The sequence below is a fragment of the Balaenoptera physalus genome (assembly GCF_965194825.1).
Source record: "Balaenoptera physalus genome assembly, chromosome: 19".
In the NCBI taxonomy this organism is placed as follows: Eukaryota; Metazoa; Chordata; class Mammalia; order Artiodactyla; family Balaenopteridae; genus Balaenoptera; species Balaenoptera physalus.
This window is the reverse complement of record NC_138900.1, coordinates 39,956,979-39,978,555: the sequence shown is the minus strand read 5'-3', so window position 1 is coordinate 39,978,555 and position 21,577 is coordinate 39,956,979. Positions and strand designations below refer to the sequence as shown.

The window sequence follows — 21,577 nt, the reverse complement described above, 5'->3', positions numbered from 1 at the left end:
TGCGGTTACTGGGAGCGAGAGCATGTGTGAGGATCTCAGTGAGAGGCAAGTATCAACCGCCCAGGCCTGGGTCCAATGCCCACCGCTACCACTCAGGCTCTGTGACCTTGGGCAGGTCACTTAACCTCTCTAAGCCCTTGTTTTCTCCTCTGTCAAAAGGCAGAAATGATAGTGCCCAGATTAAATGTAATAAGGCATGTAAAGGGCTGGGCACGTGGTAGTAAGTCAGTTGCTAGAATCGTCTTCCTCCTCCTCCTCCTCATCATTGATTTGATCATTATTCCTGGAGTTGGAACATGACTTTTCCTACAGGATTTTCATACCATAGAATCTGTAACCTGAGGTTTGAAGGGACCAGAGGAGCCTGGGGTGATCCCCCATCTCCACCACAAACTACCCCCAAAGGTGCCCCCCAAAATAAAGTTCGAGGCTCCACTTCCTGGGGTTGCCATGTCCTCCCGGCCCAGCCATCCTTGTTAGAGGGCCAGACGGCACCCTGTGACCCCTCCAGCCGTCTGGGTCGGCAGCTTACCAATGGTGGCCGAGATGGCTAGGTAGGAAATGGTGGTCCAGAAAATGGCCATGAGCGTTCCCTTGGGGATGGCTACAGCAGGGTCCTGGAGGAGGGAGGGAGAGAGGGCATCAGGCAGCCCCTGGGCCTCCTCCCAGGCCCTGTCCTTGTCAGGCTGAGGGTGGGTCAGCAAACACTGACCTTGGCCCCCCAGAACCCCCTTCCCCAGGATGCTGAGAGGAAGGCACCTCGAGATTGAGGACCCACAGAGCGGGACAGGACGGAACCAAGGGGACGGCTGAGACCACATTCAGGGCCCTGGGAGCCCAAGGCAGAGAGAGGAACTCCAAGCAGCCCCAGGCCTGTTCCCCGAGGACACCTGGCTGATGCTTGCTCTGGGGGCTGTGAAGGGTGGGGTGAGGTGGAGGGCTCCCGAGTCAGCCTGCCTGGGGTCAAATCCAGGTGATCGCTGGGCAGTGTGCATGTCCTCCCATGCTTCGGCCCCTCCAGCCTCCCAGGGATGCTGGTGAAACCAATTAATCCTTGTCAAGCTCCTAGACCAGGGCCCAGCTCACCAGCTGGGCTCGCTGCATGCAGTCACTATTATGCACCAGTTGATTTGTCTGGTTCCACAGCAATCAATATATAGACAAGCCCCAAACTCTCTCCTTCCTCTTCGAGAAAGAACTCTGCTGGTGCTTTTCTGGCAGTAGTAGCAGACCTTCACACCCACGTCATGTGTTTCACTCTTCCAGGCACTTTCTCAAACATAGCTTCCTGAGAAGTGGCTGGTGGCGAAACTGAGGCCAGGGAGCTGTGAGCAAGGCCCAGCTCACTGAGCCCCAGCGACTCAGTCCTAACTATGCCGAGGTCCACAGCCTCAGGCGCCCCTGGGGGTGCTGCTCCTGGGTGGAGTAACGCAGGCTGGGATTTTTATGGCAAGTTTCCCATCCAGGCATAGACCCTAGCTTGGAGGGGAAGGTCACGTCAGCCACAGGAAGTAAATTCGTAAACCTGCCAGCATTTTCTGGGCCATTCTGCTCACCGCTCAGCTGGCAGGAAGAATCACAGGTGACAGAGCTTGGAGGGACCATGACACTGTTCAAATTCATTGGCAAGTCGAAGCAAAGCTGGCCATGGTCCAGCTCTCTGCCTCAGATACTCGGAGGCCTGCGCTGGAGCCCATGGTCAATCTGTGATGACCAGGCCCTGACCCTGCCCTTAAGGAGCCCTGGCCCAAGTGGAGGAGGTACAGGTGGGATCCTGCCAACACAGAGAGGATCACAGTGCACTGGGGAACAAGGTGGGGGAGACACTGCCAGGAACCCCGGAAGGCCTCAGGGTGGAGGGGACGATTTACATGGCTCTGAAGGCACTGGGGTGGGAGGAAGGGCGCGGCGGGTCAGAGAGAAGTGGGAGCAGAGCTGGAGGGAGGCTGGAGGCTCTGGAGCACCCCGGGCTGCTGAGGTCTCTGCTCTGGGGGCCCTGCAGCCATGGGCCAGCCAGCCCTGCCCTGAGTCCCTGGTCCCAAGGCCAACAGACCAGGTCAACCTCCCAGCTCACCTATGGTGGGTTGAATAGTGTCTCCAAAAATTCACATTTATCCAGAACCTCAGAATATGACCTTATTTGGGAATAGCATCTTTGCAAATGTAATTAGTTAAGATGAGGTCATACTGGATTAGGTGGGCCCTAAATCCAATGACTGGTGTCCTTGGAGAGGAGAGGACACACAGAGACACATAGAGGAAAGAAGGCCACATGAAGACAGAGGTAGAGATTGGAGGGATGAAGCTACAAGCCAAGGAATGCTCAGGATTCTTGGAAGCTACCAGAAGCTCGAAGAGGCAAGGAAGTAGTCTTCCCTAGAGACTTCAAAGGGAGCATGGCTCTACTGACACCTTTTTTTGGACTTCTGGTTTCTAGAACTGTGTGAGAATAAATTTCCGTTGTCTTCAGCCACCAAGTTTGTGGTAACGTGTTATAGCAGCCACAGGAAATGAATACACCAGGTTTCCATCCTACCCTCACGTCTTGGTGTGAAATCTCAGAGCCCAGCTCACAAATCAGGCATGTCTGGGTCCACATCTTGCTTATCTCTTCCTGGCTGTGCGCCTTGGAACAAACCCTTTAACCTCTCTGAGCCTCAGCGTCTCTCCCCCGCTATCTGTGAAATAAGAAAGTAGCCTGGCATGTAGCAAGCGCCTGTAAATGTGAGCGGTTAGGGGTGGGGACTGTATTGCGACACAACCTGGGACAACACCAGCCTGGCACAGATCCCACGGCAGTCACTAGGAAGTCCCTTGTCTCTGAGCACCCATCCCCCATCAGCGAATTGAGTTAATAATGCTTTCCTTGGCCTTAGCACAGGGTGTTTGTGGAGATTAAACCAACATGAGATCATGGTCACGAGACTGCTCTGTAAGCACTAAAGGGTTGGGGGACGTAAAGGATTAACAGTGACAATGACAACTTTGTCATCACCCCTTTAGGTCTCGGCTCACATGTCACCTTCTCAGGAGTCTCTGGCCACCTTGTGTAAATTCACACCGTGCTTCTGCACCCCTGACCCAGGGATTGCCTCCCCGCTTCCCTGCTTGATTTTTCTCCCCATCGTTCAACCACCGTCAGGCAAACTACAGATTTTACTTATTTATTTGTTGATTGTCTCTCTCACTAGCATGTCAGCTCCATGAGGGCAGGAATTTGTGTCTCTTTTGTTTACTGCTGCATCCACAAGACACTGGCATCAAAGCAGGTGCTCAAAAAATATTGGTTGAATGATGGAGTTGTTGTGATAAAGTTGAGGTCTCTTTGTTTTAGAAACTTGCATTCCAGATCCTCTGACACCTGTGTGTGGGACCCTGGGCAAGCCCCTGACCCTCTCTGAGCTTGGTTTGCTCCTCTGTAACATGGGGGTGATGATGGCAGAAGCTTTCAGCTGTCCCACAGATATTATTTTTAAAGAAGGAGGCACCGTGCCGGCCACATGGTAAAAATCACATTGACCTTGACAACCAGCCTTTAGCACTTCCTCTGGGCTGGGCACTGTTCTAAGCACTTTATGTAAATTAGCGCATTGAATCCTTGCTCTGTGCCCTGGGAAGCCGGGGCTGTGTGAGTCCCAGTTTACAGCTGGGGAAGCTGAGGTCCAGAGAGGCTTTAAGGGACTTGCATAAAGTCCCCATGAACGGGAGCTGCTCTTCGCTGAGGACTTACTGTCCCACTGGATGGGCAAGGGGCCAGATCTAGGAGAAAAGTGTCCCTTTAGGGCTTAAGGGCATTTAAGACAGAAGAAGGTGTCTGCCCCCACCCCCAGCTCCGAGACAGCTGCCTGGCCCTGATGCCTGCACGCTGGGCCGGTTGGTAACCTAAGAAGCTTGATAAAGCATCTAGATAAATCCCCAGGCTATGATGATCTATAACGGGGCTGGGAGGGGAACCAGGCCACCTGAGCACAAGCCCGAGCTCTGCAGAGAACTCGGGGCAGGCAGACCAGGGCCCTGCGGGCCACTCCCCAGAGAAGGGAGAGGAGCCGGGCAAACACGGCCTCCCTCTGATTTCCAGGTCCTGCTAGAGCCACGCTGCTATTCGAGATTGCCTCCAGTGCACAATTCTTAATTCATTTAAGAAAATGCATCAAGGAGCACCTTTCGAGCGGGACTGGAGATGGAGGGTGAAGGTCCCCAGCACAGAGCCAGGCTCCTCACTGTTCATCCCCACTTGTGTACCAGCTCCTTTGATAACCTCCCTCCGGCAAAGATTCCGCTGGTTTTCTCATCTCTCAGAGCCCAGCTCCAGCCCCACCTCCAGCCAGAAGTTTTGCTGGAGCCCCTGCCACCTCAGTCTGCACTTCTCCCCTGCTTGTGCGCATTGTACTTCTGCTCTAACACTTCCCATTTGCCACATCCCACCACTGTTCACTCAACACACAGGCACCAAGCACCTAGGACGTGTCAGACCCTGAGCTGGGAATAGGGACATAGAGGTAGGCCCCAGTTCTCCAGATGCGGCGGGGCAGAGACATAAGTGGCCTGACATCACTAAATTAGGGGAACCAAGACTCTGACAAAAGGGCTGGGAGAGGTGTAAGGATGGAGGCTTTAATTTGCAGGAGGAACAGAACTTTGCAAGGTAAAGAAATGAGGATAGCGAGTCCCAGGTAGAGAGCACAGCAGAGGCAAAGGCGTGGAGGAGGGACAGGGCAACAGGGGCAAAGCAGTAGATCCTCAGGGCCGGGTCAGGGGTCATGGGAACAGCAACAGTTCCCGTGGGGCTGGGGCCTCACACGCCGAGCCAAGGAGCCTGCCCGCATCAAGACGATGGAGAGCCCTGGGAGGATGTGCCCGATCCCGTCTGAGTGGAAGGTCAAGCTGGGTCAGTCTTCCCCTTACGCTGGGAGTCCCAGGATCGAGGGAGGAGACTAGCCCATTTGGGGGCGGCTCTCAAGGCCTAGAGTGCGGTGGTGCCAATCAACAACCTCAGAATGGAGTGGGATGAATGGGATGGACATGGGTTGGCTTGGATTGAGTTGGACGGAAGTTTAGAAGCTCTGGCCCTGAGGTCTCAGGGCTCCGCTCAGTGCCCAGTGGGACATCCTGGTAGGAGAGGGCCAGGAAGCAGGAGGGCTGGGCATCTTGCTCACCTTGAGGTCCCCAGAGATGTTGGCTCCCGCCAGGATGCCTGTGGCTGAGGGGAAGAAGATGGAAAACATCCTGAAGAAGCTGCCGTCCATGCCCCGCCAGTCAGGCACCAAGTTCTGGGCAAAAATGTCCGCTGGAAAAACAAGGCCTGAGTCAGGGCCTCCTGGAAGGCCTGGGTCCCCTCTCTGGGCCCAGCCGGGCAGGCAGGAGGCTCCCATGGCAGCTCCTGGCTGTGGGAGTCAGGGGTGCCAGCCTCCCCATGTAACCGAGCAGGACCCTATGGGGCCTTCCCAGAATTGACCCCCACCCATGTCCTCTGCCTGCCTTTTGTCTGTAGGTAAACTTTAGTTAAAGAATACATTTAATCAGAGAAGTGAGAACACGCAGGAAGAAAACAGTCAAGCAAGACAAAATAATAGTAGCTTAGCCATTAAACAAAGTCAAGGACTTTTAGTTCCTCCTCAAGGGCTATAGATAATATTCTGAGCCAAATCCTTTGAGCTGTTTTGCAGCTACTGAAACCCCCATCAGGTGGGAGAAGTTAACTGCGTGCTGCCCACAAGCACTTAGACCTCAGACCAGCTGGAACCAGAAGGCTGATGATGTTGACTCCCGATTACCTCACCACCAGCCAATCAGAAGAATGTCCACCAGCTGATCACACACCCCACACCCCCCTCCCTCACTCTATCTTCATAAACCTTTCCCTGAAAGCTTTCAGGGAGTTTGGGTCTTTTAAGCACTCGCTGCCCTGGACTCCTTGCTTGACCCTGAAATAAACGCTGTGCTTTCCTTCACCACAACCCAGTGTCAGTAGATTGGCTTTACTGTGCATGGGTAAGCGGACCCAAGTTTGGTTCGGTAACACCGGTGCCCATATAATGGGCCAGATTGGTGGGCAGACTGTCCCTGTCCCCAGAGCCACGGGCAGTGGCCCCAACCCGCACGTACCCCGGTAGCTGAAGAAGCCTTTGGAGGCCTTGTCCTCAGAGGGGGGGATCAGTGTCCCCACCAGGTAGTTGGCAAAAGAGACCATGATGACGAGGAAGAAGAGCACCTGGGCCTGGGAGGAAGGGAGCCTGGAGGTCAGACAGTCTGGCTCCACCTGTTCAGGGAGCCCCAGCAGGGAAGAGCTTGCCCCAGGTCCCTTACTCTCCCATTCATTCATTCATTCATTCATTCATTCAACACCCATTACTCCACAGGCTCTGTCCTAGGAGCTGGTGACATAGCAAGGCTCCTGTCTTGCTGATAAATAAGGAGGATGAATCTAGAGTAAGAACAGGGGGTGTCCCGGGGACTGGGTTGAGGCTACTTTAGCAGGGTGGCCTGAGAAGGTGTCTTCAAGGGTCCTAAAGGAGGAGGATAATGGAGCAACAGAATGATGGGGGCATAAGCTTGGTGCATTCAAGGAACAGTGGGGAGGTGGTGGAGCTGGAGGTCAGAGCCAGGGGGCGAGAGGAGGGGCGGCTGGGACCGGGGCTGTGCTGGTCAAGGCTGCCGGCTGCGGCCCAACATCTCTCCCCTTATTTCATGCTGAACCTCTGACTCGGGGCTTGGGATAGGTTCAGATGAAGACCACGTTTCCCCAGCCCCCCTTACAGTGAGGTGTGGCCATGGACCACGTTCCGGCCAACGGGAAGTGAGCAGAAGGAATATGTACAACTTCCAGGCTGGGGCAGAAAAGGAAAGGGGAGGGGGATTCTCTCCTTTCCACCCTCTTTCCCCTTCCTGCTGACTGGGCTGGGGACATGGAGGTGGGGGCCGTCATGGGCCAGGTGGATGAGGGCCACACCCCAGGGGTGGAGAGGCCACAGGATGGAAGGTGCCTGAATACCTGGTCCCCAGGGGCCACACACACCTGGACTGTTCCATGAGAGAGAAATGAACGATTCTGGCTTAAGGCCCCCTTCCTTAGGGTCTCTGTCACAGCAGCAGAACTTAAAGCTCATCTGACACACACAAGAGGCGGAACCAAGACCGGGACCAGGTCCCGTGATTCCCGCTTCCACACTCGACCGTGCCCACATCCCTCCCCAACATCCTGTCCTCACCTTGGACTCCCACTCCATGCCAGCCAGGGAGATGGCCAGCAGCACAGTGACGGTGACCACGCCAATGATGCGGATGTCATTGGTGGGGTCCACGATGGGCGATCCGTACTCCTGGGGGAGGTGACAGGCCAGGCTGTGTGCTGCCTCTGAACAGCCCACCTCCCCAAGCTCCTCCACCTTGATTTACCTCATTTATGGTTGCCCTCTCATAGGAAAACACAAACTCAAACCCCTCCCCTGCCCACAAGTCCTCCAAAGCAGCTACTGCATGGGTCTGGACAATTTGGCCCTAAAGGCAACACGCACCCCTGAAGGAGACTTCTGGGGATGGTCTTTATTTGAAGAGATCATCAGAGTCACCCACAATGATCGGACTGTGGCTTTGGTCCCTAAAGGCCAAATTGGGTAGAGGGGCAGGAAGGCCCGGCCCAGAAGGTGTGGAGGAGAATGCAGCAGGCGGCCAGGGCTCTGTCTGCCCGGGGTCCAGCCCCTACCTCACCTGGAGCAAGTCCTGCACGGTCTCTGCGAAGCCCACAGTGTGCATGGCCACACCCACAGCACTGGCGAAAGCAAAGATGAGGCCGATGGAGCCCCCTAGCTCTGGGCCAAGACTCCGGGAGATGAGGAAGTAGGTGCCACCTATTGGGGACAGAGCCAGGAGCCATGAAACCAGAGGAGTCAGCTGGCTGGGGTGGACTTGGGGCAGGCAGAGCTGAGGCTGGGAGGGGGTGAGCATGGGGCCCAGGGGGTTCATGGTGCAGGAGACAACCAAGGCCATCCCATCCCATAGGTGTGGAGAGCCTGCCCAAAGCCTACATCTGGAATCAACAGGGGCAGCCTGGGGTGTCCCCGTCTGGGTGGGGGTGGAGGGTAGGGAGTGGTTCAGAGACCCATTCCTGGGGTGAAGACTCGGAGACCTACACGAGGAGGACCATGGGGCTGGGGTGGGGGCCCACCTGACTTGACCTTGCCGTTGGTGGAGATGGCCGAGATGGAGAGGCCCGTGATGGAGGTCACCGTGACCGAGAGCAGGATGATGATCCAGGTCAGGACTGTGGGGGTGGGCGGGGAGGTGAGCGCCCCAAAAAGTCAGGGCATTTCTCGGAAGGAGCCGTTTGAGGAACCTGAATCAGCCAACTGATTCACCATGTGACTTAAGTCACTTTCCTTCTCTGAGCCTCACTTTTCTCATCTGAAAAATGGGTCTCTGTCTACCTCCTGGTATATTCTAAATAGCCAGGGAGCTGATAAGCCAACATGTAAAGGATCATTACATATGGAAGGGTAGGTATCCTCTCTTAATAATAAAAAATAAAGTAATAGTTACCACTTGATGAGCACCTCTGGGTGCCAAACTCTGTGCTGTTTTATGTGCATCAGAGGAATCCCACAATAGATCTGTGAGGTGGGGACAGTTATTGCCCTCATTAACTGATGAGGAAACCAAGGCTCGGAGAGGTTAAAAACTTGTTCAAGGGCTTCCCTGGTGGCGCAGTGGTTGAGAATCTGCCTGCCAATGCAGGGGACACGGGTTCGAGCCCTGGTCTGGGAAGATCCCACATGCCGCGGAGCAACTAGGCCCGTGAGCCACAACTACTGAGCCTGCGCGTCTGGAGCCTGTGCTCCGCAACAAGAGAGGCCGCGATAGTGAGAGGCCCGCGCACCGCGATGAAGAGTGGCTCCCGCTTGCCGCAACTGGAGAAAGCCCTCGCACAGAAACGAAGACCCAACACAGCCAAAAATAAATAAATAAATAAATAATAATTAAGAAAGCAACTTTAAAAAAAAAAAACCAAAAAAAAACTTGTCCAAGGTCACACAGCATGGTACAGAGCTAGCAGCTGGTCTGTCCACAGTGTGAGTTCCTAACCCAGATGCTCTGCAGAAGAAATTTGGCTCCAAGAGGTTAAGTGACTTACTGAGGGCAAACTGAGCCAGGGAGAGCCCCCAGGCCTGCTGACTCCACGTCCAGTGCTCCTTGGCCACACTGCCCTGACCTCTGTAACCCGTGGGCTCTGTAACCCAAGTTCAAGATTGCTCCCGTGGAGCCTGGGAGGACCAGGACCCGGGCGCACCTTCCCCCTGCCCCCCAGAGGCAGCACTCACCAATGCCTGCCTGGGCGGTAATCCAGGGGAGCCGCAGATAGAGGATCACACCCCAGATATTGAGCATGCAACGGATCTGGGAGGAGAGGGGGGTCAGAGGCCACCTGGGTGGGGCTGAGTACCCCAAGGTCAAGCACATAAGTCCCTGTCCCCAGTCTTGGCATGGCATCGGGCACCTAGGGGACACCTGGGCTCTTTCTTTGCTTCACCCACTTTAGTGAGTGCCCACTTCAGTGCCTCTCTGGTTCTGTGGGGCAGGGAGGGGAGGGGTACCCAGAGACCCACCTGTCCCTCCCACCACTCTCCTACCCTCCTTCCATCGAGGCCTGAGGATGGGCTGCAAGCATTATCACCCCTCACCCTGCTCCAAGCCCAGGGTCCTGTGTCTACCAGCCCCAGTCATGGCCCAGTGGCCAGCTGTTGGCCCAGAGCCTGGCATTCAGGGGGAACTCAGCAAATGCCAGCTGAGCCAATGCCCTACATACAAGCAGAAATCAGGGCTCAGGTGTCTGTGACTTCAGCTTCCGAATTTAAAGCAAAGCCAGACGCCACAGCTGAGGCTGGAATCCCATGTGGGAGGGGCTGGTGTGGTCTTTGGCCCCAGCCACGTCTTGTGGTGGGGGACATGTGGCATTTACAAGCCCAGGGGGATTTCTTTTTTCTTTCTATCTTTTCTTTTTTTTTTTAGTCTTTAAAATTTTTTTGAATTTAATTTATTTTTTAAAAAATTGAGGTATAGTTGATTTACAATATTATATTAGCTTCAGGTGTATAACATAGTGATTCGAAATTTGAGGCCTGGGAAATTTCTAAGGCCCTCCATATGCTCTGAGGCTCTGGGCCCACACAGTGAAGGAGGGAGACCCAGACTCCGGATTACGGGCCTCTGGTGCTAGAGGGGGGTTGACCGTTCAGATGGAGAAAGAGGCACAGCCAAGCAGGCAGTTGGCAGAGTTAAGGTCAGAACCCAGGCTTCCTGCCTCCCAGAGCAGGAAGCTTTCTCCTAGATCTCATGCGATCCCCTCTGTAAAGTGCCATAATGTCTTCCAAAGCCAAGTACATTAGATTGTTTGCTATCTCGGGGCCTAAAACAGCAAACCTTCTCCTTCCCATCATGGAGAATGAGAAAACAATGTTGTGGATTTGTGTTTAGTGCTGCCCTCTGGTGGCTCTTTGGGGAAACACAGTTTCTCTCAATAACTCCAAGGTAGGCATTCATCCAAGCACTTTACATCTATTAATTCATTGAATGCTCATCATTTCATAGACGAGGAAAGTGAGGCATAGACAGGTTAAGTAACTTGTCCAAAGTCACATGATGACTGAGCAGACAAACAGAGATCTTCCCCAGGGCTAGGTCTCAGTCTGGGGGATAAATGGAGGTCAGGAAGTACAAAAGCAGAGAAAATTTGAGGTCACTATGCAGATGGGGAAACTGAGGCCCGGGCTGAGTCTTGGGTCTGCCTTGACTACTAAGGCCCGAGAGTCCAAGCTGAGCCTGAATGGAGCTCTGTCTCCCAACCCCTATCCCTGGACGTCCCATCCACACCCCACTCACCATCACCCCCTTGACCCAGCCAAAGCGCACAGGATCCTCAGGGTTCTTCTCGCCGTTGGTACCTGTCTCATCCTCCACCAGCCCATCGGTCATCTCACGGCTGGGCCGGCTGTCAAAGGCCAGGGCATGCAGGTGGCTGCCTTCCTGCTGGGAGCGCAGAGACCGCGGGTCAGGCAGGCAGGGGTCATGACAATCCAGCTCCCCCACCTCCCCACCCTCCACCGTCCAGCCTCCCAAGTAGCAAACCAGCAAGCCCAGTCTCTGCTGCAGAGCTTTCTTACCCTCCTCTCCCCATCTCCTTTAGGGGAGTGTAAACTCTGTAAACTTCCACTGACTGGGAGCTCATTACCTCTCTGGGCAACCCTAGATTGCTTGATTGGGTCGCCAATGACTGGGCAATGAATATTACATGTGCCCAGAGCTTTACAGCTCCCATACCTGCATTCCATGTGGGCCTCTCAACCCACGAGGAAGACACCTGTTTGTCCCCATGACACAGATGACAGAGCCAAGGCTCAGAGAGGTTAGGTAACTGGTCAAGGTCACACAGCAGGAAGGGCCACTCTTCTGGGACGGTGTTTACCTTGAGGAAGGAGTGCAGGTCGGCCAGCGTGGGCCGGACTTTTCGGGGCTCGCCGGGCAGGGTGCTGTTGGCATAGTGCTCGTAGGCAGGCACCACATCGACAGTGTTGTAGCCAAAGGTGCGCATGTAGAAGGTGCTGCCGTGGGTCAGGTGGCTGGGGTGGCTGCTGTCATAGGCGGCCGGTGGCGGGGGCTCATCGCCCCCCAGCAACGTGCTGATGGTGAAGCGCCCACTGCACAGAGCAGGGTCCCTGGGCGTCTCCAACACCGGCAGCTCTGCCATTGTGGCTCTGGGTGTCGGGGGAGGGGGCCAGGGTCGGCGGGGACATGCAGGGTGGCTTTATAGGCTGGGGCCACAGCAGGGAGGAGGCGGAGAGGTTGGCCCAAACCGCCCACAGCTGGCGAGCAAGGTCCCTGGACAGGGTGGGAGGCAGAGCACGTGCCTGATGCTGTCCTGCCCACCATCTGATCTCGGAGATAGCAACATGGCCTTGGACTGGGAGCCGGGACTGGGTCAGCAGAGAAGGGGGGCATGCCCAGCCCCTGGGCCCTAGAGAGGCTCTTCTGAGTTTGGGGGCAGTGGACATCAGAAGCCGGACCCTAGGAAGGAGTACTCACCAAGAGGATCCTTAGGGACTCTACGAGGGTCCCCAGAGACAGACTGATGACCTGAGGACCCACTCAACGCAGGTTCAAAAACCTCTTGTTTCAGTATATGGTATTTAGTTTTATATTTTGTTTATTTAGTATGTTCAAATAGATAAATGGTATGACATTTAAAAAGATACACACAGGGACTTCCCTGGTGGTCCAGTGGTTAAGACTTCACCTTCCAATGCAGGAGGTTCGGGTTCGAACCCTGGTCAGGGAATTAAGATCCTACATGCCTCATGGCCAAAAAATGAAAACATAAAACAGAAGCAATATTGTAACAAATTCAATAAAGACTTAAACAAAAAAAATGGTCCACATCAAAAAAAAAATTTAAAAAAAAGATACACATATATATATATATAAAAGGTTAGTCTCTCTGACTATGAGAGAGTTAGTGTGGTGGCCACCTGATGTGCTGCCAGAAAAGAAGGACAACCCCCAGCTGCTGCGAGGGGTCTCAGTGTCAGCTCCTATGGCAATTGCCTTGCCTATGGCCGAGTTCCCCCATGGAGCTCTCATCCAATGATAGGTGTGGGATGCAAAGGCCTGATGCCCTGCCCCCAGATCTGAGGAGCCACCCCACGTCCAGAAGTCCCCAGGGTCAGCTGAGGCTTTGTCTACACAGCAGGCCACTCCTCCCTCTGTCCTGTCCTGCTTCCTTCTCTTCTCCCCAGAGGTACTGACCCCAAGAGCTCTACTGGTGAGTGCCCTGCAGGCTCACCTTTGTCTCAGAATCTGCTTCCTGGGGGTGGGTGGCCTAAAGCTCACAGGAAAACCACTCATTTCTTTGTTATCCCTGCTGGGTTTTGCATCTTTCAGCCATTCAACTAACAAACCTTATTGACCATCGACCATGTCATGGGTGGAGACAGGAGGCAGGAACACAGACGGCGGGCACAGGCCTACGTTCACAGGGCTGCTGAGTTAGTGGGGGAAACGGACCTGGAAAGAGACCAGCCGCGCTGTGTGAAGAGGGCGGCGATGGGAGAGATGCACATGGAAGAGGGTCAGGGTGGGGACAACCAGGGACAGGACAGACCCCTGACCGGGATCTTGGAGGACAAGCTGCTCTTCTGAAGGCAGGGGATGGATGGAGGCCTCAAGGCCACCACCAGCCACAGGCTTCTAAGCTTGACTTATGCCCAGGCTCTGGCCCTCCTCGTGAGGGACACACTTTCTCTACCTCCCTGCCCTGCCTCTCAGACCTGGGCTGGGCTCTCAAAGCTCACCTACGTCCCCAGAGACCAGCTCTGAGATGCTCAGAGCCCCCCAGGGCTCCATGACGTCCATCAGCAAGTCAGCACCAGTGGACTGAGAATTTGCGGGGGGCCTGGCTGGCTTCTGCTGCCCCCTCACTCCTGGTCCAGAGGGGCCCAGGACAGGAGGAAATGCTCAGACTGTGTTAGGGTAGCAAGCTGCGTTAGGGAATCACCCCTCTAAAATGAGGGTGCTTCAACGGGGGTCCAGGAGCCCCACAAATCTGTAGACAAGTTTTCATACCTAAGTGCATTTTTCTGGAAAGGGGGGCATAAAGTTCATCCAACTTGCTAGAAAACCAGCCCACGGAGGCAGGGATCTGGGCCCATCTTGTTCACTGACATTCCCAAGCAGTTAGAACAGCACAGAGCAGGTCCTCATTAAACGCTTGTTGAATGAGTAACGAAGGGAAGCCAGAACCAAAGAGAGGCTGCCATAGAAACCCTTGGCTGACAGAACCACCCCGGGGGTGGGGGTGGGGACAAAGGGTAGGTCCTCGTGTCCTCCCAGCTCAACCAGGCACAGAGGTGAGCTGACGGCTGGTCCTTGAGGACAAACCCAAAAGGCTATGATCACTGTGCACCGTTTTGCAAAGTTGATATATTTACTATGTGTTCACTTCTTTAAAAGACTCTTCTCGGGGCTCCCCAGACCCCCAGACTTGCCTACTCCCTCTCCAGGACCTCTGGCCCCTCCTCAGAGAGGTTTCTGCAGGAGGGTGTCCCCAACCCCCAAGCCAGCTGCCAGCAAGGGGGAAGGCTCCAAGGGGAGGACTCCACAGCCAGGACCCCAGCCGTGGTCAGTCTTCCACCTTCCCTGCAGCGCCCCGCCCCCATCTGCCAATTACTCCTTCCCTCCCACGGGGCCTCAGGGTAGAGCTTACAGACCTTATCGCCCTCTCCATCTTTAACTGCCACTTGACTGGTGAAAATCACAGCTGCCCAACACCCCCTTACTCCGTCCCTACACACCCTGTCCCCGGAGCAGCTGTGGAAAATTCGTGATTAAGATCTTAGGAGAGAAAGTGGCCAGAGGGACCAAGGCTGGTTTCCAGCAGCACTGGGGCCCTGGCAGAGTGAGGGCCCACAGCTTTGCTGGATGACCTTGAGCAAGCCACTTCCTCGCCCTCCACAATTCCCAGGCCTGGGTCAGCTCCAAGGTCCCTCCCAGCCCTGGAGGGGAGCATTTGCTTTTTCGAGAAGCTTTTCCTGCGCCCCCCATACCTGTATGTCTCTGGGTGGGGGGATTTAAGCAGGACCCCTCAAAAGGCTTATCAATAGGACAGTTGAAGGGACTGTCGGAATTCCTTGTCCCAAAGCACAGACGCCAAAGAAAGGGGTTTCCTGCCCTTGGATGGAAGTCCATCCCTTTGAGAAATGCTCACAGAGGCACTCTTCTTGATGGGGGCACCATGTGGGTCACACACGACTCCTGCCTTCCAGGGCTTCAGCTGCCAGGTTGCCCAGAGCCTGTCAGGTCTGAGACCAGGAGTGGAAGTTGGAGGAACCCTGAGTGAAGCCCTGGGATTTGGCCTCAGGGGCTGTCAGGCTCCCATCTCAGTTGTCAGTTTCCCCAGGGCTCTGAGCAAGTCGTCCCCTCAGCCCCCTCAGCCCCCACTTAGCAGCCAAATGGAAATGACACCTACACCAGCGCTGGCTCTCACTCACTCAAGGGCCCCTGGCTGGGTGACTTAGGGTCCCTGGCCTCTCCCGGTTCTCGGAGGAGGAAGAATGGGGTGGTAAAGGAACAGAAAGACTCAGGAAACTCCCTGGAACGGAAAACCCCAGGCACAGGGGGCTGAAATGGTGAAGACAGAAGGGCCTGCTGTCTTCACAGCCACTGAGGCACCTAAGCCCTTATGCACCAGGACTGGAACTCACAGCCTAGCCTGGCAGACTAACCAGCAAGGAGGTCGCAGCAACTGGCTAGCAGAGGAGGGAGGCTGCCCTGGAGGAGAGGGAGCCTCGAGGGGAGACGTAGACAAGGATGGAGGGGGTCTGAGGCATGGGGCTTGGGAAGGCGCGGTCAGTGGGAGGGACCAGGTGGTGGGACTGGAGCTCACGGTGCCGTGGTGGGCGGGGGAGGGAAGAAATGGTGGGAGAAGAGGCTGAAAGGGGTCCGACTGTTTCTTCAGTCACTCACATTTATTGAGTGCCTACTGCATACCATACCCCATGCTAGGCAAGGAAGGCACCACGGAGAACAAGACAAAGGCCCTGCCCTCCTGGAGCTCACATTCTAGTGGAAGAGACAGACAAGCAGTAAACAAGCAATCATCATGGTACATTCAGTGATAAGTGCTATGAAGAAAACAAAGCTTTTTTTTTTTTTTTTAAAGGAGGGGCATTTAGGCCTCTCTGAGAATGAGAAATTTGAGCTGAGATCCAACAATAAGGAGGAGACACCCATAAGTGAGCAGGTGTGAGCACAGGGGTTCCAGAAAGAGGAGAGAGCATGTGAAAGGCTCTGGGGTAGGAGTGTGGTTGGGGCTTCAAGATGGCAAGGAGGCCAGGATGGCAGGAGCCGAGGGACTGAGGAGATGGGTTTGAGACATGGAAGGGGGGACACCAGGCCTTACAAGCCAGGGTTAGAAGTTCCACGTTCTATTACGTGATGGTCAGATTTATATTTTTCAAAGTTCACTTTGGTCATTGTGTGGAGATTGGATGGAGGGAGGCAAGGGCAAAGCAAGACTAGTGGGGCCACTGTGGGTGCATGAAGGTGGTGGCCGGGCCGGGGAGTAGATGTGGATGGCAGGGTCGTGAGAAGTGTTGGGAGTTGAGATATATTCTGAAGGCAGAGCTGATAGAACCAGCACACGGATTTGTGTAGGGCAGGAGTTGGAGAGAGAGGGGAACAGGGAAGACTCTATGGGGGAAATGTGGTGTCATTTCTGAGTAGGGACACCTGGCAAGGAGCGCCTTGAATGCCAGGGTAGGAGACTGGCCTTTGTCCTGGGGAATCAGATCTCATCTGTTTCTGGAAAGCTGGTGGGGGGCATAGTGGGGTGGTGAGCAGTGCCAGGAAGAAAGCACAGGGCCAGGGAGGGCCGGGAGGGGCTCCAGTGACAGTCAGGCAGAACAGACAACTGCACAGCTCTGAGCCCTAGGGCTCACCCCTGACTGCACACAACACTCAACCATCTCACTGGAGCCTCTGACAAATGCTGACTCCCCCGCTGGGGATGCTATGGGCCTGGGGCCGAAAAGGGGGTGAGGGGCCGGCATCAGTATTCTTAGAAATCTCCCCAGGTGGAACTGAGGGGCAGTCAGGCTGAGACCCAGTGGGCTAAAGAGAACAATCTTTCACACGCAGACTGCCCACCCCCACACCAACCCCCGCCCCATCCCCACGTCCACATCCGCCCCGGTCCCACGAGGCTCGCCTGGAGAGGATGGGTATGATGCAACCCTGGTGTCGTGAAATAGCCGGGTAAGAGGATGCGCTGCTCGTCGGCCTGATTCACAACACCAGCTGCAGCAACGATACCAGAACTCGGCGAGCTTCCTCCTCTGGACGTGGCTCCGAGGGTCTGAGGCAGTGATGGCAAGCCTGGGCAAACATCCTCCCGGACCGATGGCTGCCCTGGGCCAGCGCCATGCAGAGGCCCAGGGCTGCAAATGATGGAGGCTGGGTCCCTGCCCACAGGGGGGCGCACAGACTTGATGGTAGCGAGGAAGTGGGGAGCAGACACAAAACCCTGTATACAGTATAGGGAGAAGGGCAACAATGGAGGTGTCTGGCACTGGAAAGGTCTGGGAAGCCAGAGGCTGACTGCAACCTCTGCAAGCGACCAGGACCAAGAAAACTGAGATTTCTCTTGAGCCTTGCAAACCACATAAGTGTGTCTATTGCAATCCTGGTCCTTCCATCCCGACAGTGTTACAGGAGTTGAACACTGAAGTACCCTGAAGCTACTGGCAGCTAAAGCAAAAGGGAAACATGTTTGATGATTAAGATATTTTCATTGTTAAAGGAACAACTCCTGGTTCCTTTTACTTCACGGTTAGACTTGCTTTTTGAAAAAAGTCTTTTTAGCCAACATTCATTCCACAAGTAACTGTAGGTATTAATAATGCATTAGACACAGCCTGGCTGTTTTGGAGGATACACAGAAGGACAGGGCACGATCACTGTCCTCAGAGGAGGTAACGGCCACAACAGCCACAACCCAAGGCCCAAAGGCAGAAATCCCTGGATAAAATGCTACAAGGGTTCAGAGAAGGGATGACTTCCTCTGGCTGGGGTAATGATGGAGTGGGATGTATGAAGTAGCACAGTTAGAATAAAGGCAAAAAGAGATAAACAAACATTTAAGGCAGGAGAGTGCCATGTGTTAGCTTGGAGCTTCCTGGCAGCCAAGGCAAAAAGTAGAATTATAATCAGTAGTCACTATCTGATAAAAAGAGTGAGATTTCACTTTTTTCTCCCTCATCCTCTTCTCATAAAGAAAATAAATCTCCGTCAACCCTTGATCCCTCCATCCAAGCTTGGAAAAGATTCCAAAACGAGGGTGGCTTGAGCTCATTTCTGCTGCATCAACACAAACTGAAGCAGTGATTCTAACAGAAATTCAGTCCTGTAGTCACAGGCATGACCATGTGCTCTTCACCCTGATGACTCAGCCTATGTGCTCTCCAAGAGACCAAGGAGCCAAACCCATTGTTTCTCCTACCCCCAGCTTTTCACTTTTAAATACACCTTCAGTTTTTCTAACTTTCCTGTAAACCTTCTTGTCTTTCTTGAAAAAGTAGAGGAGAAACATGGTCATTCTGCTTGATTTTGAACTCCACAGTGCATTCCTAATCAGAATACTCCTTAATGGCATCTTTTGGAGCTCAGGAGCCTCTGACCTGATACTCGACCTGGGACCAGGGGTCCTAGAATCATGGAACTGCTTTAAAAGCTCAGCTTCCCCCACCCCATCCCCCAAATTGGGTCCAGCCCTAGACACATGGAGGGAGTGGGAAGGATAAGAGTCAAAGGAGGCCTGGACCTGGCTCTGCACCACCTACCTCATGACCTCAGGCCTGTGTGCCTTAGTTTCATCATCTGCCAAATGGATAATTCTTCTCAATGAGTGTTTTGATGATCGAGAGAGGGAACTTGTGAAAGAAGCATTTCAGAGGACATTAATATTGCTCTGCAAATATATATGTGTGTGTGTATATATATATTCCGCCCCCCACCCTTCCCCCAGCTCTTTAGCTACCAGAAAAGAAAGGTAGGGGTGGGGGAAGAAACCAACTCATCCTTGACTATTTAAGGCAAAACTTTTTAGTAACGGCAGGCACTAAAATTTATTAACAAACAAACCAAAAAGTTAGGGCATTAGGAGGAGTTGCGGGGAAGGGTTGCTCGGGATCAGAAGGTGGAAACCCAGAGAGAGTTGGATTTGGTCATTTGCATTCATCACAACTCGGGCTTCGATAGGGCAAACGTCCAGAGGATCCCAGAAGGCCAGAGAGAGGGTCTCCCCCATCATCTTGTTGCCCCTTTACCAGACACTTGAAATAAGCTACTGACCTCCTTAATATATATCCCAAAGGATCTTCTGCCGGTGGTCACCCAGGGTTCAGCTGCAAGATGACACTTGCCATCCGGAATGCATTTGTGCTAAAGTGGGGAAGGGGCTGGATCCAAAGGGAGTCTGCCCTCCAGACGGGGTCCCTCTGGCTGGGTGCGGGTTCCCCGGGTATGGAGCCCTACAGCAGGAAGTCCGAGGGGCTTTGCGTGGAGCGGGAATCGAGTCCTCACTCTCAGGGAGCTTCGGTAGCAGCAGCACTGAGTGCTGGAGAGGCTCAGGACAAGCCCAGCAAGGCCTGTACCTGCCAAAGGTGGACGCGGGAAGGCTGGGGGCAGGTGGACACTAGGAAAGAACACCCCTGATGAGGGCCCAGGGATTCGGCCAGAGTTGTCAGATGGTCATTCACTTGTGACTTCCTGGGAAATGGACACTGCCGTCCCTGCCACCCCCTCACCACCCCCACAGTAATGCATTTCAACTGGTGCCATTTTAACTGATTAACCATCAACATCAAAAACCATCCTAGACAACTAGCTTTGACCTTGGTGGGTACACAAAGGGCAAGTCGACCCAATGGGCACTAGGTATGGCACATATTTTTCCTAACTAGTTAGAATTTTCATCTTCCTATTTAGTGCATCTCTGACAATCTATGATTTATTGAAAGCCCGTGTTGAGGAGGGTGGGGGGAGTCCACGTTTAGAGGGGCCTACTTCACTCCCTGCTTCCAGTCAGAACAATGGTCTTGACCCTGTTCTTGACCCAGGACATGAAAATCACCTGGGGAACTTGAAAAAACCAGTCAGCGCCTAGGCTCCTCCCCAGACCAATTAAGTCAGAAACTCAGGGGGCAGGGGCTTGGAAGCCAGTATTTTTAAGAGCTCCCCAGGTGATCCTAATCGGTATCCAGGGTTGAGAATGGCAGAGCTGGGGCTATAAGCTTGAGAAAGATGTGACTAAGGCTGTGCACAGCACAAAATCTGGCTTTTCTTGATAAAGGTAATGCTGATTTAGGGTTTCTTAAAAATAATCTTTCATGTTGTAAAAGGATTTTAAAGAGTTTTTTTATCCTGGGTAGACTCATGAATACATAAGCAGGCCATCAGCCCTTTGCTTGAATTCACTGCCTAAGGCCAACAGACAGCTTTACAGTTATTGATTTGTAAGACAAGTGTGTGTCCCCAGATGAGACCACCCCTCGTCACTCTGCCTGATGGACCACACCCCCCAGGTGCAAACCCCACATACTCACCTCTTGGACAAGGTGGATGCCCCACAATCAGGTTTCTGCTCAGCCAGGAAGGGCTGCACATGAGGCCTGTGACCTCTGGCAGTTCTCCACCTGGCTCCAGGGCCCCTCAACTCACCTGAATCCTGCTGTTTCCCCAGCTTCAAGGTCATAGGAGAGATTAACAGCTGCATGAGACTGCTGGGGCCGAGTGGGGAGCTGGAGTGGAGCTCACTGTATCATTCTGGGCTGGCTGGGGCCCCCCACCCCACCCACCCATCTGCGGTCTGGATCCTGGTCAAGAGCAGATGGCTCCTGCATCCCCCAGCCACAGGAAATCCTGCCTCTGATCTTCTTTATCAAGCCCTTTCTTGTGGCATTTCCTAAGGCTTCCTATTTTATTATAGTGTCTGTGCGCACGCACACACGCACACACCTGCTTATCTCTTCTCCCCGCCGACCACACCACACCATGAGCTTACGAAAGCAGGAACTGCAACTCAGTCTCACCTAGGAAGAGGCCCTTTGCTGTTGGTCTCACCTCAGTAAAAGGTAAGCTTCTTGAAGGCAGGGATGTCAATTCATTTCACCACTGTGTCCTAGAACAATGCCTGGCACAGGATAGATGCTCAAACATTTGTTGAACTGCATTCTTCATTCAGCGGTCACTGAATCAACAGGAATCACAACTTGAACTTGACATGCCAAGGTTGGTCCCCTTGTAGCAAATTTTTGGCTTACTGATTTTAACCTAAATTTGTCTCTTGCAAAAAAACAAAAAGATTGCCATCCCTGGGGTGGGGGTAACTGAGTCCACCCTGCACCCATGTGAAAAACCTGTTGTGAAGTGCAGAAGCCAAATGGTAGAGGACATACCTATAGCCCTAGAGACCTGTCTAAACAACGCTGGGAGTAAGGGTGGCCAAAATTAACCTTTACTGAGGGCCCACAGTATGTCAGGCAATAGGTAGGTGATCTCTATAAATTAACTTCATATTCCCATTAGCCTGATGGAATATGATTGGTATCCCTGCTTTATACCTGAGCAATCTAGTTCTAAGCAGTCAAACAACTTGCCCTCAGTCACATGACTACCAGATGGTGAAATGGGGATTTTAGCCCAACTTTCAGGCCAGCTCCAAGGCTTGTGGTGTCTCTTGAAAATGCCAGGCCCTGAGGCCTGGTGGGCTTGTTTCATTCAGGGCTCTGTGCTTGGAGAGCCTTCAGTCTTGAGCTGCTCCTCCAATATTCATTTCCTTTTCCTCCCCCCGACCCCCACTGTTGCTGAGCTCTTTCCTTTCAGAATTTAGTTTTCAAAGAAGTCTCGAAATCTTTCTTAGGCCTTTTGTGCTTTCTAAAGCTAATAATCGCTGCCGGCCACCAGAGGGCCACATCCCAAACATTCATATTTAGGGAATCAAAATGCCCTTTTGGGTTTGGTTTAATTTTCCTAAAAA

At 53.6% G+C, this 21,577-nt stretch overlaps 1 protein-coding gene across 10 annotated transcripts in view; it reads right to left on the bottom strand.

Moving 5' to 3' along the window:
- Positions 1-11,779, bottom strand: part of SLC12A3 (solute carrier family 12 member 3) — a 43,692-nt gene extending 31,913 nt beyond the window's left edge. For 8 of the 10 annotated variants that reach the window (XM_082436977.1, XM_082436976.1, XM_082436978.1 and 5 more), the window contains exons 1-9: positions 11,456-11,773; positions 10,873-11,016; positions 9,315-9,390; positions 8,165-8,260; positions 7,708-7,847; positions 7,209-7,319; positions 6,106-6,217; positions 5,157-5,287; positions 533-617 (exon numbers count right to left, since the gene is read on the bottom strand). In XM_082436977.1, the coding sequence (XP_082293103.1) occupies positions 533-617; positions 5,157-5,287; positions 6,106-6,217; positions 7,209-7,319; positions 7,708-7,847; positions 8,165-8,260; positions 9,315-9,390; positions 10,873-11,016; positions 11,456-11,737 (1,177 nt within the window). In that variant the 5' untranslated portion in view covers positions 11,738-11,773. Of the gene's footprint in view, positions 1-532; positions 618-5,156; positions 5,288-6,105; positions 6,218-7,208; positions 7,320-7,707; positions 7,848-8,164; positions 8,261-9,314; positions 9,391-10,872; positions 11,020-11,455 lie in introns of all 10 variants that reach the window. The other 2 variants (XM_082436973.1, XM_082436981.1) reach the window with 1 other exon arrangement.
- Positions 11,780-21,577: the final 9,798 nt, after the last annotated feature.